At 42.5% G+C, this 15,594-nt stretch overlaps 1 protein-coding gene across 3 annotated transcripts in view; it reads right to left on the bottom strand.

The window, feature by feature from the left end:
• Positions 1–15,594, bottom strand: part of Hpse2 (heparanase 2 (inactive)) — a 598,898-nt gene that overhangs the window by 13,392 nt on the left and 569,912 nt on the right. For all 3 annotated transcript variants that reach the window (XM_038330395.1, XM_038330387.1, XM_038330379.1), the window contains 2 exons: positions 11,576–11,721; positions 4,338–4,484 (listed from right to left, as the gene is read on the bottom strand). In XM_038330395.1, the coding sequence (XP_038186323.1) occupies positions 4,338–4,484; positions 11,576–11,721 (293 nt within the window). The remainder of the gene's footprint in view (positions 1–4,337; positions 4,485–11,575; positions 11,722–15,594) is intronic.

The following is a 15,594-nucleotide window of genomic DNA, read 5'->3' on the forward strand; positions in this document are numbered from 1 at the left end:
CGGGTCGGTGGTGGCACATGCCTTTAATCCTAGCACTCAGGGGGGGGGGGGCAGAGGCAGGCGGATCTCTCTGAGCTCGAGGCCAGACTAGTCTACAGAGCAAATTCTAGGACAGCCAGGGCTGTTACACAAAGAAACCCTTGATGGAGGAGTGTCTGTGTGTTACTTTCATTATTAATAAAGAAACTGCTTTGGCCCTTTAAGAGACAGAAAATTAGGTAGGCGGAGTAGACAGAACAGAATTCTGGTAAAGAGGGGGAGATGCTTCAGGCAGTCGCCATATGCAGTCGCCATGCTTCTCCTCTCTGAGATGGACGCAGGTTAAGACCTCTCCTGGTAAGCCACCCCTCGTGGTGCTATATAAATTACTAAATATGGGTTAAAGCAAGATATGAGAATCAATCAATAAGAAGCTACAGATAATGGGCCAGGGGCCAGGCAGTATTTAAATGAATACAGTTTCCTTGTAATTATTTTGGGTAAAGCTAGCTGGATGGCAGGACACAGCCCGCCGTTCCTTCTACAAACTCTGTCTTGAAAAACAAAACAAAACAAAAACAAACAAACAAACAAACAAAAAAAGAGTGTGTCTGGGAGGCTAGCACCCTCCTGAGGACGCCATCCTGCTCTCTACCAGGCCAGACCAGCAGACCAGCTGACTCTGAAGTAAAGGTTTTTGAAATTTATCTCTTTTAAACTGAACCCCTTTTATCTCTGCCATTTTGAAGTACTATGGGACACATTTGCTGAATTTTGCTAGGCAGCTGTACGAATACCCAATGAAATTCAAAACTTCCTTTCTTCTCTGAACCGATTCTCGCCATTTCTGTCAACCATTCGGTGGTGAGAATGTTGTCCTCCAGATGCAGGATATTCTTGCCTTGAATATACTAGTTTCTAAAATGCCTATCCTGTAGGGCAGAGAGTATCCTTTGGTCTGGTTCCTAGGATGATATAATCATTCTACAATGATGTCTATAACCTTTTATATAAAGAATTAAATGTGTGTGGGTCTCGGAACTTGTTCAGCACTGAGACGGGAGAGGGCTGTCTGACCATCAGCTCTGGAGTGCTTCCTACGCGATGCTGGCACACCTCAACTTTCCATTCGGGTAGTGACATCCTACCAGAGACTTCCCATCCTCCCACCTTGATGGCAGTTCTGAGAGAATGAGCCTATGTCCATGTTCTCAACAGACACATTTTCTGGCATGCTCCAGAGTAAACCTCACTGCTGGTTTGACCGTGACTTGTGACCAGGACTTGCTTGTGCTGTAGCCGCCTCTGGCTGCTCTAGATAGGAGTAGTTAGATCTCCCTCACCCCAAGAACTTTCCATTCTCTTCTGAGCTAACACAGCTTTAGGCTGTAGCAAGGAATTAGCAGATACAGAACAGAGCCTGGCCCCGGAGACTTATAAAAGAAAGAAAAGATACACTAAAGCCTGAAGTCCTCTCCTTTCATCCTTTCGAGGCAGCTTGTTTGCTGACACCACCGCATGCTTCCTTGGAGGCCCTCAGCGGGACTCACTGAGGGCTCTTGCTCTAAGCAGTAACTGAGCACTGGATGTGGAACCCGACAGCCTACTCAACAGTTGTCTGATAGTCCCTACCAGCAACTTACAGGCCAAGATGGCACAGTACAGGGTCAGAGCCACCGGGGTCTAAGATAGAAGAGGTGATAATTTATCAGCACACTGTAGGAGAGGAATGAACTAAACTTATTTTTAAGGTCCAAAATGTAGCTGTGAGCTAGTGACAAGATCAGATTTGGAATCTTTTTTTTTTCTTCTGATTCTAAACTGTCTAAACCACACATATAAAATAATACGTAACTCTTATAGCTGTGTATCTGGATTTATAGCTACAGATGTATGTGTTTGAGCCTTACACTTAGAGAAGGCTTTATTTCACTAGTATCCTCTAATTTGGTTCTCACTCTCCTCTTTTTTTGAGAGGTAAAGAACCCGAGGTTTAATCACACAGATATGTCAGCCTCTGCATCAGATGCAAGTCTTCTGGCCCTGCTTGAGCTCAGTAATTTACCAAGTCCTTCCTCAGGATCCCTGTGGGATAGAATTCACATTGTTCTTTCCTTCTCGGATAGTCTTAGCAAGCCCTGTAACACAGCTCTTTACGAGTCTGCTGACAGGGTTAAGCATAGGGTGGCAAAGTGTATCATAACCAGTGAGCCAGTTACTTCAGGTATGTTAAGAACAGGTGTATGTGGGCAAGGCTGTGGAGGCAGGGGCACAGTGCTGGGATAAATAGGGTAGAGAACTATGTCCTTGGTTGCTAGGGGAACAGGCTCATTCAAAGATGCTGTCCTCTGCTCATCATCCCCATGTGGTTTGACTTTTATGCTATTCTCAGTATGCCTCTTTATAAAACCATAATCTTTAAACACACAAAGTGTGAAAAAGATCATTCTTAGGACCAAGGATGATTCCCCTTGTTCTGCAACAGCTGAGGAGATGGAAGGCAATAGATACTTATTTAAGCATGACATGGAACCTGACATGGATCACTCATTTACTATATTCCCCTTGCAAGGAAACTGAGGCTCACAGAGATTACGTAATATAGCTTGTCTCATACAATGTGAGGATTGACATCTTGGCCTACTAGATAGAAAGCCTTACATTAAATGTGCATCGTCTTCTTGAGAGTGGCCAGGCTCAGCTCCCAAGCTCTTTGGTTTCAGGGACTCTAATCTGTCACAATCAATCCTTGCTGAGGACTTAGCCTTTTTGTCAGAGATAGCTTTGCAGGTCATTATTGAATACTAGCAGTAGGCTTACCTGCACTCATGATCCTGAGAAATGAGACCTAGGATGGGAATTTATCAAAAACAGAGCAACACTTGATTTCTATGTTCAGGACTTGAGACTGAGACTAGCAGATTCAAGATTTACTTAGGTCATACAACCATTCTGTGACAAATCTCAGACCAGCACTGGGTGTCCAGCTTAGGATGAAGGATAAGAATTTAGCCTGCCAGTCATGAAACACTTGGTTATAGACAGAATAAAATAACTCTCAAGAGTCCTGCGGATACAGGCAGGATTCAGAGAAAGAAAAGTAAAAGCTATATATACGCAGTGGACAAAAAGAAGCAGTGTGTGAGAACCCAGATCTGGGGTGGGCGAAAAAAGACTCAGTAAATGACTTCCCAGACTGTTTTGTTCCCATTGCACATACAGTTGGAAGCCAAATGCAAGCCACCAAGGTTGCAGTGAAGCACTGAACAATTATAGCACAAATATTTGTGGGCAGCCGTGGGAGTGCAAGCCACCTGCTCCAAGTTTACAGCTTTGTTAAACTTGGTAAACATTAAAAATGCAATGGGAACGCCCCTGATCTGCGCAGCATCCCATGCCCGCTCTAAGGGGCCTTGCTTGGGGAGCCAGGGTGATTTTGCTCTTGACCAGGCCCTTCTCTGTGTGGTTCAACATTTCCTTCAGTTGGTACATCAGTGTTGCCAAACAGTCTCCAGGGGAAACTGAGGGACGTGGTTTGAAGGGTTGCAGGGATCTGGAATACAAGTGCTCTTCAATTTTCCAGACAGATAAAACAGACCCAGCAATGACGTGTCAAAGCTGCGTGGTTAAGGCCAAAACAACTTGCTCTCTGAACCTTGTGCCTTTCCCCTAGTGCTTCTCTTCTTAAGTCCTTTGGGTTTGTAGATAATGATAAAAGAGGAGCCATAACATTCTAGAACGTTACAGCTGAAAGAGACTATTCAGCCACAAGAGACTTCAACAACAAGGCTTTTTTTTTTTGGTTTTGTTTTGTATTTTTGAGACAGGGTTTCTCTGTGTAACAGTGCTAGCTGTCAGCTCTTGTAGATCAGGCTAACCTTGAACTCACAGAGATCCACCTGCCTCTGACTGCTGAGTGTTGGGATTAAAGGTGTGCACCACCACCACTGGGCCCAACTACAAGGTTTTTGATGGTCACATGACAAATGTTACTATTGGCATTTAGTGGGCAGGTAGGGGCCAAGGATGCTAAATAGTTTGTCATGTGATAATGCTGCATAATGAAGAACTGACTTGCTTAAATACCAAGAGGACCCTGGTTGAGAAATATTTTGTATACTGTTTTACTTTGCAGTTGAATGTAAAGTAAACATGGAGACAGTCAGGGGCCAGAGTAGAGATTTCCCCCAAAGGATCTGAAATCCCCCTACTCCAGACTATAACCTACTCTACCACCTCCTTCAGCCCCAGGGAATGAGCAGCAACAATGCTGCCTTCAGTAAAAAGGGTGACTCCAACTCCCTCTCCACCCAGCCCCTGCCTACATGGGCCTAAGGTATTTCTGGCTTGGTACTTACTTGGACTTTAGGCCTTCCTGCCCATAGGGCTGCAGCAGATACTGGTGCACCAGCTTGTCCCTGAGAGTCCCAGCCAGTTTGATTTTCTTTCTTGATCGATGCAGGTTGATGATGAAAAGTGTAATTGAGCCACGGACATAGTTGTGGCTGAGTTCAAGAGAGAAAGAAGGGATGGGAGAGGGGTGGGGGGGGATGAGACAAAGCGGTCAGTTAGATGCTCGTAAATAACTTATAGGTTGCATAAAACAGGATCACGCCAGAAAAGTGCATTACTTTATGGATAGTCCCAACAGATCTTCAAGATGGCAATGCCTGGAGATTGCAGTTTCCTGAAAAAGAAGGTGCCTACCCTTCACCCCACTGCATTTAAGTTTACTGGAATTATTTTAGAAACATACATGTATATGTACAGTATGAATGTAAACTGTGATGATTTCTGAAAAATAAAAAAAATCCATCAAAACATAGAGTCAAAGAAGTAAAAGAAAATGCCCATAGTTGTATAATCTTGAAATAGTACAATATTTTGGCCAGCATTCAGTATTTTACTTCTTAGCTTGAGAATTATCTATTAAGTGTTTTTACACATGTGACTATACCACTCAGTTTTATATAATTAGGATCAAACCATCTACATGGCCTAATGTATATATCACACATCGTCTTGTGTTATAGTTTCTTTTACTTATACAGGAACGTTGAATTTCCAGTTGCAGAAATGCAACATAATTTACTCAGCCAGTCCACCACTCTTGTGGATTCCCATTTTCATTTTTTGCCATTATAAATTATGTAACAAAAACCTTTATCTTACAAATCCTTTTTATGTATAACGATTATTTCTGGTGGTAGAAGTCCTAGGAGCTGGAATCACTACATCAAGGCATGTGCACACTGTATGATCCCTCCACAGATTCCCATTTTCTGTGGGGTCTCTCCCTATGAGAAGAGCTGATATCCTTGTGCTCTTGTTCTCCAGAGTGATTGCATGTCAGTTTTGTCCAGTGTGACATGAGTGGACGTGTTAAGACCTTTGGGTAGACATTGTAGGAACTGTTTATGCGATGGCATGTCTCGTTCCTTAGGCTAGGAGAATAATGACAATATCTTGCTGTTTAGACTTTTAGTTTTTTGGACACTTCCTATGTAGCCATCTTGCCCCAGTCTCCTAAGTGCTGGGATTGCACACATACCACCATTCCTGGCTTGACAATGTTTGTCACAAAGCTTATTGAGGTGCTGAAATAAAGAAGTGTGAGCAAGAAATATATATTCCCACTGGAAGCCATTTAGACTTGGGTGGTGTAGGAGGTCCTGCTGTCTGTGTTGCTTTCATTGGTTGAATAAAGAAACTGGCCTTTTGGTAGGGCCAAACTTAGGCAGGTGGAGTAGACAGAACTAAATGCTGGGAAGAAGGGCAGAGTGGCAGACACCATAGAGCTCCTGCCTGAGACTAACACTGGTTAGACTCATGCCAGTAAGCCACAATCATGTGGCGATACACATTAATGGAGATGGGTTAAACTAATATCTAAGAGTTAGCCAATAAGAAGTTAGAGCTAATGGGCTAGGCAGTGTTTAAATGAATACAGTTTCTGTGTGATTATTCTGGGTGTAAGCTAGCGGTGCAGCCGGAACAAGCCCCCTTCCCCCCTCCCTCCCCCCCCCCCCCCCCCCGCTTCTCCCTACAACACTTGGGAGTTCTTTTTTTTCCTTTTTTTTCTTTGAGGCAGGGTTTCTCTGTAGCTTTGGAGTCTGTCCTGGAACTAGCTCTTGTAGACCAGGCTGGCCTTGAACTCACAGAGATCCCCCTGCCTCTGCCACCCGAGTGCTGGAATTAAAGGCGTGCACCACCACCGCCCAGCTTTGGGTGTTCTTAAAAAGATTGTTTTTGGTTATGGGGCTCAAACTCAGATACTAAAAATTAATAGCAAATACCTTTACACTGAGATATCTCAATGGTCTTGAGTGGTACTCTATTCTTTTTAAACATGGTATAACAGCACTTATTCTGATAAATGCACATATTTAGATAATCTTGATGTTATTTAGACAGTTTGTAAAGATTTGGTTCTGCCAGCTCTACATTAATTAAGAGCATCCACTTCTTCATACCCTATGAATACTAGATATGAATCTTTTAAAATATCTTTGCCAATCTGAGAGAAGAAAATGAGATTGTGATGCTGTATTTTATATTCTTATTCATACTGAAGCAGAATAGACTTTCATTTGCCCAGTGGCCACTTCCAGTTTTCTAAACGAGTCACCATTTTAGAATCCTTTTAGCCCAGAGCCGTGAGTGCAGAACCACGGGAGACCATATGCTGACATGCAAGGGGCCTTTCTGTGTGTATCTGCAAAGCTATAATGATTTTCTTCTCAGTAGGAAAAAAAGCCCTTGTTTCTAAGGGGTCTCTTGGGGCCCCATCTGGATGGGTTAATGAGAGGAAACAGAGAAAAATGACCCAGCTCAGCCTTCAAAAGAGGAGCTCAGAGAAATTCTAAGACAACTTTGCCCAGAGGAAAACATTGCTTGCAGACACGGAACCCCTTGATCCCTGCCTGGGTCACTAGTCTTTGCTCCTAAAGAGGCCAGTTGAGAGTCAAGCAGTCAAGGGCAAGGTCAGCAGGACAACCTGGGAGCTTTAAAGTACAGATTTCGGGGTTCTGTTCCTTTAGGCTCCAGACCTAGGAATCTGTATGAAAAGCTTGCCAAGCTATTTGGCTGATGAGTTGAGTTTGGGAACTACTAACTTAGAACAGAACATGAAGGTTATGAGAAGGACTCCCAGAATATCCTCCTGGCTGTGTATCAGATGCTCTTCCCCTTACGTCTGTAGGAAGGTACGCTATTGTGTTCAAGGCTTTTTGGAGGTCTGCAACTATGTTCTTATAAATCATTAAATGGCTCCCCTATGCAGTCCTTCCTGCTCCATTCCATTCTTCTCCCCTGCAGCATGCAAATGAACTTCTAAAGTCACATGACTCAGGAGAGACTGTCAAGTGATTTGAGCAGACTTGTGTGACCAGAGCTCTGAAGAAGGATGCTGGCAGCCTGTGTGGGTAGTGACCACCACCGAAGAACATCAGCTCATTTCTATAGGTGGGATTTCAGCTTAGTTTAGCTATCTACAAAATGGATGAAGACAGCATTAACTACAGGTACTTTGGGCTTCAGAATGTGAGCAAAAGAGGCATGGGTGGGTATTGATTTAGCCAGAGCACAGTAAACCCTTTTGCAAGCTACTATAAACAAAAGTTTTAAAGGCCAGCCTTGGAGGAGGGGAAAAGCACAGGCTTGCATTTATGAGTTTCTCCTTGGCAGGCTGGGGCAGATGTGCCCTTGGAGACTACAGGAAGAAGGGTGGGACATGAGGAACTGGTGGCTTGGAGGGAGACCTGAAATCACAGCATTGCTGTAGGGAAAGCTGTCTTTCCAAGCTGCTTGGCAATGGTTTGATTTCTATGTACATAGTTCTCCTGGGAAAGATAAACCAGCCCAGCCCAGGAAACTGATTGAACAGGTTCTCAGAGAGCTCATGCACTTCCTTAGGTAGGAACTAGTAATGAAGACTGCTCTAACCATACATCACCCTACTTGGTCAATGGGCAAGGGCATGAAGCAGAGGCCTTTTGACTTCAAAGACACGTTCTTAGGTCGGAACTCCCACATCAACCTGGAGTACCATGGTGAGAATTCAGATTCTGAGGAATGCATATTCTCTGTCTACATGAAACCCATCCTGAAGGAGTATGAATTCTGTTAGAAAATGGCGTTTGGGGGCTTGGTCAGCTTGCCATTTTTAATGCCTAATGTCTAGTTCTGGTGGCTTTTGGTTATCTTAGTGAATGTCCCTTTCTGGAGAGAAGCTGTTTCGGTAGAATGTCTATCCTGCTCTGTGCCTCCTTGTGGTGAGACATTTTCACCAGCAGCCAAGCCATGTATCTGGAGTTCATCTTTCCTGGCTGTTCTTTTCCTGCCTGACATCTTCTTTCTGTTGCCATGGGAGGAGAAGGAAGTGAGTCAGAGGAGGGATGTTAGAACGGGAAGATCCTGGATATAAGAGGTGGGAGATGTCAGATGGGAGGTGTGTCTTGAGTTCCAGATAGAAAACAGTCATGTTCTAGAAACATCTCCAGTGAAGCAGGGCATCTGGGAAAAGGAAGGGAGGATGATGCACTTGAGTCATTGATCATTCCCAGCGAAAGTTAATGTGCTTGAAAATTCAGTTGCTCCATTGTCTCCAAATCTAATTCAAAGGTTTGGGGTTTGGTAAAAGTCAGGCCCTGTTTTGCCAAACATTTTTCCCCTTAATTTCAAAGCCCCTGTGTATTTTAAGGGAAATTTAATCCACATGTTTCTGATTCATTTACACTTAACTCATCAAAATATTGTTTTGTAAGAGTCATTTGATGTCCAAGAAGCCTCAGGAACCTTTTTTATGAGCCTTTAAAAAAACTTCTTCTGAAAAACAGGAAGTCTTGTTTTGCCAATAATAAATGAATTTGAACCCCAAAAGGCTCAATTTTGCTTCAGCATTCACTAGGTTCCAGTTGGTTCTGAGTGTGGTTGAGGACTCATCCACCACATCCTTACATTGTCTTAGCCACAAAGAATGACCATAAAACATTTGACTGTCAATACTTGATGGTGGGAAGTTCTGCCAGCACTCTGTAACTGGTTAACTTCAGAAGAAGACAGAGGCACTGGCCAGGGCTGGTGTGAATACCTAACCTCTTCTAAATCAGTTTTAGAAGATCAGGCTCTGCTAGGTCAGAAATAATCCACAATGCATGAGAGCCATGGAGGGGTCTAAGTAGGTGAAAGATGATTATCAGGAGATATAAAAGAGTTGTCTACGGTCAGTGGGACACAAGCTAAATGCTCTCTAAGAGCCCCTTACAAGTGAAAAGCTCCTCAACACAAATGCTGTTATTTGCATATAGGTGATACAGAGCCTTCAGAATTTAAGATTATGTGAGTGTAAGCATTAGTAAGCTTGTATTTCTCACTTAGCTCCTGTTTTGATTCAGGATATTTATTTCACACTCATCAAGGTTGATTAGTATGAAGCTAATATGTCCATTATGAGATGATTCTGTAGTTTTGTCTGTGGCCACAGCTAAACTGGGTGAGTTAGTCAGTGGTGCTGCTCCCAACTGATGAAGATGTGAGGCACAGGCAGGACACACGGCTTCTCAGAGAGGGGAGTGGATGCCTCACCTCTCTCTGTGCCTTGCTGTTTGAACGCCTGACAGCTTTTTTTGCAAGGAGACCTGCAACCTCAGCTGGCCCAAAGCATTCATTCTTTGCGTTTGGTGGCAAGAAAAAGACCTTTAACTGGTTTATGAAAGTCTTCTTTCTTTTAATGAAGAGAAGGAGAGCTTATTTTAATAGTAGCCTGGTGGAACCCCTTCCTTTCAAGAGGTTCTGACTGACTTCCCATAGAAAGTTGGGGGCAGCTGAGGCCGAGAGGGATTCAAATCCAGATTAGTTTTACTGCCTTGTTGGAGGCCTCCTGATAGTGAATGGTAGAATTCTGAGCCACTTTATTATGCTCCCTCTCTGGCTGATGTGATACACAGCGCAAGAACTCTAACTATAAGCCACCAGGAACACACGGTTCCCGGTTTCTGTCTTCTCCCATCCGCTCATCTGCACATCAAACACAAGACCTTCATGCCCGTCACTGTATCAGACACGAAGAACATAAATAGGATCATTGGCCCCAAGCCCACCGTACCCTCAGGATATAAGTGAGACCTTCTCATGAGAATATCCAAGAATACTAGTGTGAGCACTGGGATGGGCCTCCATGGGGAGCCTTCAGCCCACATAGGTATTACTGTCCTATTCCTGGATACAGACTACTATTACAAAAGACTGGTGTGTTTTCCAGTAGGGACAGAAGGTGCCAAGAGCAATTTTTCTCTCTTGAGGCTGGGGTCCACCTTTGGGCGGTTGCCTCAGGGCCTGTCATAGACAACGAATACAATGTTGCCTTGTGTGAGGATCAGATAATTCCAGGCGAGGCCATAAAGCAGTCAGTCACTGTCAGGTATGGGACCGAGCTTCCTGCTGAGCCAAAGGGCTGTTGAAAGCTTCTGGCCTGTGCCCAGGACAGCCTCCCCTTCCTACAATAGGCACTTGTATCTACAGGCAAGACAGCCAGACCCTGGCGCCCACCTCTGCTCGGAGTGAGTCTTTGAAAGCATTTTATCACAAGGAACTAACAGGCTTTGCTTCTGTCTCATCAAGGACAGAGAAGGAGCATCTGGTGTAATCCGACCCCAGCAGCTCTTTGTGCTTCCCTCCCCTTGATCAGCCCTGATAGGCCCTGGGTGGAGGTCTGACTGGAGACAGGAGGCAGTCTCTTCCCCCAGGTTTGCTCTTCAGAGAGAGAAAGAATTCTCCTTTCCAGGGTATCCTCCTCTGCCCTAAACAGGAAGTGATGTAAGACATCGTTGACCAGATGGGCTTTGGTTTTAGATCCAGTTAAAAATATTTCTCTTATGGTCTTCAGGTTTTAAACTTAAAACAACAACAACAACAACAACAAAATAAAATAAAACAAATAAAAAAAACCTGCCAAACTTTGCTGGTAATTAGCTTTCTGTTTTAAAGAGAACTGGGATGATACACAGTGCTTTGGGTCGAAGAGAGAAGGATGAGCTCAAAGCACTGCTGGGTTATTATGCATCCAGAGCACCTGTCCTTCAAAAGGAAGTTTGCAACTCACAATCCTCTAACACCTGAAATAGCTGAGATCGCTGAAATATGGGAAATGGCACTCATTTAGTTGCAGAGACCTCGTGGGATACTAGTCTAAGCCAGGTGCGTTTGCAGTGGAGACACAGGCCACATTTTCCTAAGCTCTGTGGTGGGTCAGAGGATCAGATTTGGCCCCTTGTCTTGGCTCAGGCTTAGACACACACAAATCTCTGTGGGCATGGTATCAATTGGCACAGATAAAGTGCCCAATAAAAATCTGTTGCATGAGTAAGAGGGTGAACAAATAGATGTATCGTGTAAGCCTTGCTGAGTAAACCCTGTGCGAGGAGAAGGGCGTACTTGACACAAACCTGCAGAGAGAATGGTGACCACAGGGGCAGTTTCCAACTAAGATCTGTGAACAATGGTGAACTTTGAATGCTCCAGTGGCACGGCATTCATTCTAAGAGGAGACGCAGCCATTGGATGGCCTTCCTCTTTCCCTGTTGGTGGGAAGACTTACTTGTGGTGGTTTGTGCAGTGAGCATAGATCCGTAGTTTGTCTCTGATGACTCTTCCTGGTCGCGGCTTCCGCTGGAGCCCAGCTACATGCACTGCCAGGACTTTGGGGCCAATCAGACGCTTGTAAAGGAGAGAAAGCCAGTAGTCCTGTGGAGAATAGAGAGGTGGAGAGTCAGGGAGACAACTCTCATTCAGGTGCACTGAGTACACATGAAAAAACACAGGCCAGAAACTACTTCCTGCCAGGACAGTATGCTTCCCCTCACCGGAGCTGGCTGCAGGCTGATAATAAAGCACTTCCCAGCACAACCTCTTCATTCACTAAGTGGGCAAGGGTTAGGTGGAGTGGACTCAGCAGCGTATGAATATAGGAATCAAGTTTTTCACAAATAGAATAACCAGTTGGGGTGGGGGACTTACACCTCCAACTCCACTTTCCGAGGCTGCGCTCTCATGCTGGTTTGTGGTTTCTGTGAAACTGCAGAATGGGAAATTTATAATCCTTAGGATTGCCACCAATATGAGACTATAAAATCGCATTCTCCAGATATTGGCACTGAGGATGATTACACAGAGGGAGATGGGGAGGGAGACCAAGGTTCTCCAGCAGGAGCCAGGTTGAGGTTTCCATTCCAGAGCCAGAAAGACAAAGAAAAGCTCGCGCAGTTATAATTCCTGGCCATTTTCAATATTCTAAATAAAAGAATGTTTCTAAATTGAAATGTTCCTAAATAACCAATTAATAAGTGGCCCACTCTGTAGCCAACACTGTGTTTGAGGGCACAGAAGTCTGCCTAGCATCATCTTAATTTTGGTTGTATTTGCTGTTAGGACAAGTTGTATTTGTTTTTGATACAACATAAAACTGGTATTTGTATTGTGTAAACTCTTAACACTGACTGTTACTTTCTGAACAGTGTTTATAACTCATCCATATAGAGCCCCACTATAAATACTGGAATCCGGGGCACACTCCATAGTGTGTAAGACTGTGTTCATCTCTCCATGCAGAAGTCTCCTCTCTCTCTCTCTCTCTCTCTCTCTCTCTCTCTCTCTCTCTCTCTCTCTCTCTCTGTGTGTGTGTGTGTGTGCATGTGTGTGTGTGCGTGTGTGTTTAAACTGTGTGATCATCTATAACATCTGTGGCCTAAAAATGTCTGGTAAATTTTACAATTAGAACACATTTCTCAAAGAATCTTTGTCATCAGCACAGCTCCACATCTGCCCTGACAGCAGGCTTTAAGACCTGCCCAACTATTTAACTTAATTATTTTTAAGTGGCTTTAGGTTGGCTATTAAATAAAGTCTCCTAGTACTTTATTTGATAATTTTTAATTAGACAGGATAGAAAAAGTCATTGCTTTAATTTTCTCTTACTTGATTATAATTTTTATGTGTTTTATTCAAGATCTACTGGTTCCTATTTAATTTATAATATGTTTAAAAATAATAAAAGTTTAGTAAGCTATTGACTAGTATTTGCTTGGTATGATATAATCTCTATTCTGGTTGGAAATCTTTTATTTTATCAATATGAAAATGGGTTCAGAAAGCTCAAAGGTACATAGGAGGTCACAAAACTGGTCAGAGATAGCCCACAAAAGAAAATCTGGGTTTATTTTCCTCCAACACTGGTGTAATACTTCACTTACTCTGAAGCCCAGGAAGTCACTTGTGTAAAGGGACAAGGAAGCTTGCAAGCAAAATTTCTGCGGACATAAATGTGGAAGTGAGCCTTACTGTCAGTGCCAAGAGCAGCTATGAGTTAACTTGTGATTCCTGCATCCTCAGAGCATTTAGAATAAAAGAAAGGAGAGCACAACACACCCATTTCTCCAATTCTAATCCAATCTGTTTCTTTTTAAAAATTACTCCATTCCAATGTCTTATCACAAACACTTGTCTTTTTTTTTTTTAAAAATATGAAAAAGCTAAATATGTTTGCTCTCAAGTTTTCATTTAGGCATAGCTATGCTCTTTGTGTCACGGCAATTCCAAGTAAGGTTAGGCATATCTGTAGCAAAACAATGAACACTTAGGAACAGTATTATGTTTAATTACTGTTTAATCTCAAAATGTATATAAAAACAAAAGGCATATTTCAGAAAGATTAACCTCAGTATTCTTCATCTGTATTAAATAATAATTTAAGTTTAAACCCACACCAAAACTTCCTAACATGAAGCAGTCTTTTGTGTTGTGGGGAAGCTAAATGTGACACCATCCCTAAGACTCCGAGATACTGGCCAAGGCTCTGAGGAGTTTGCGGTGGAGAGACAAAAGATGATGAAGCTCATTTCTAATGACAACCTTTTCTTCAGCTTTTCTGACTGTGGCAAATCCACATAAAAACTTGTATTTCAACCACTTAGAAATGCATAGCTCAGCAGGTAGACACATTCTTAATGTTTATAGAACTATGACCACCGTCTGTCTCCACAACTGAAACCTGAACCCATTAAACTTCAACTCTTTCCCTCAGTCTCCTGGTGATCACTATTCTGTTTTCTGTGCCTCTTGGTGTGGGGCAATTCTGTATTCTGTCAATTATGTTTAAAATAAACGCTGATTGGTCAGTAGCCAGGCAGGAAGTATAGGCACAACAATCAGACAGGAAGTAGAGGTGGGTCAGTGAGAACAGGAGAATTCTGGGAAGAAGGAAGCTCCTCTGCAGTCCTGTCCAGACAACGAAGAAGGAAGATGTGACCTGTCCTGATGAAAAAGGTACCAAGCCATGTGGCTAACACAGATAAGAATAATGGGCTAATGTAAGTTATAAGAGTTAATAAGAAGCCTGAGCTAATGGGGCAATCAGTTTATAACTTATGGAGACCTCTGTGTGATTTTCTTTGGTGCTAAAAACTGCGGGAACTGGGCAGGATAGAAACTCCAACAACAAGCAGGCCCTCATATTACAGCCTCTCATATAAGTGAATACACAGTATTTTTTCTTTGGATGACTGGCTTATTTCATTAAGCATAATACCCAGAAGGCTCATCAATGTTGTGCATATTGGAATTTCCATTCATTCTAATGCTTAATAATGTTCCATCCTATGTACATATCATCTTTGATTTAATTTGTGGACTCCCATGTGGTCTGTCTTGAAAAATGTCCCATGTGTAAAGAGAGTAATGTGTCTGCCGCTGTTGGGTAGACTTCTATTTTGACCTATTTGATCTATTGTGGTTTTAGGCTTCTGCTTCCTTACTGACCTTCTCTTTGGATGCCCTCTCCATTGATAAAGTCTTCTGCTGTAACTGTAGACTTGTCTGCTTCTCCTTTCAGTTCTGCCACCCCCCCATACTTTTATGGTCTGTTATGTAGCGTGGGGGATGTTTATAATAGTTAAATCTTAATGTATTGAAAATTTTATTTCCTTTCTTCCTTGTAAGCTTTTTATATTGTAAGGTCTATCTTATCTGGTATTATTATAGCCACCTCTACTACTCTTGGTTATATTTGAATAGATTTATCTTTTTACAGCCTTTCAATCTGTTTGTACCTTTGCATCTAGAGCCATTTTCTTATGGGCAGCATGTTTATTTTGTAAAATCTTTTCTGTCAACTTATTTCTTTTAACATCAGAGTTTAATTTCCTTATATCCAAAGTAATTTTTGATAGGAATGGACATACTTCTGTCATTTTGCTGTTTATTTTCTATATACTTTATAGCTTTCTGCTCCTAATTTCTTTTATTACTATTTTTTTTTGTTTTTGGCTGCTTTGTTTTTCATAGCAAAAGAAATTTAAATTCCTTTCTTATTGTCTTTTATAATACCACTGTGATTACATTTGACATTCTAATGAAACACTTATTTGTACTTAGATTAACCTTAACGGCATATAAAAATTCTGTTCTTTTCTCAGTAGCAAATTTACATTTTTATACACAAAGTTACATTTTTATACACCATAAGCCCAAGACATACCAATGTGTTTTTTTAAAATACACTGATCTCTTAAATTATATAGTAGCAAATTATAGGCTACCAATACAAATTATAATAATCTATGT

This window comes from Arvicola amphibius, chromosome 1, assembly GCF_903992535.2.
Source record: "Arvicola amphibius chromosome 1, mArvAmp1.2, whole genome shotgun sequence".
Lineage (NCBI taxonomy): Eukaryota > Metazoa > Chordata > Mammalia > Rodentia > Cricetidae > Arvicola > Arvicola amphibius.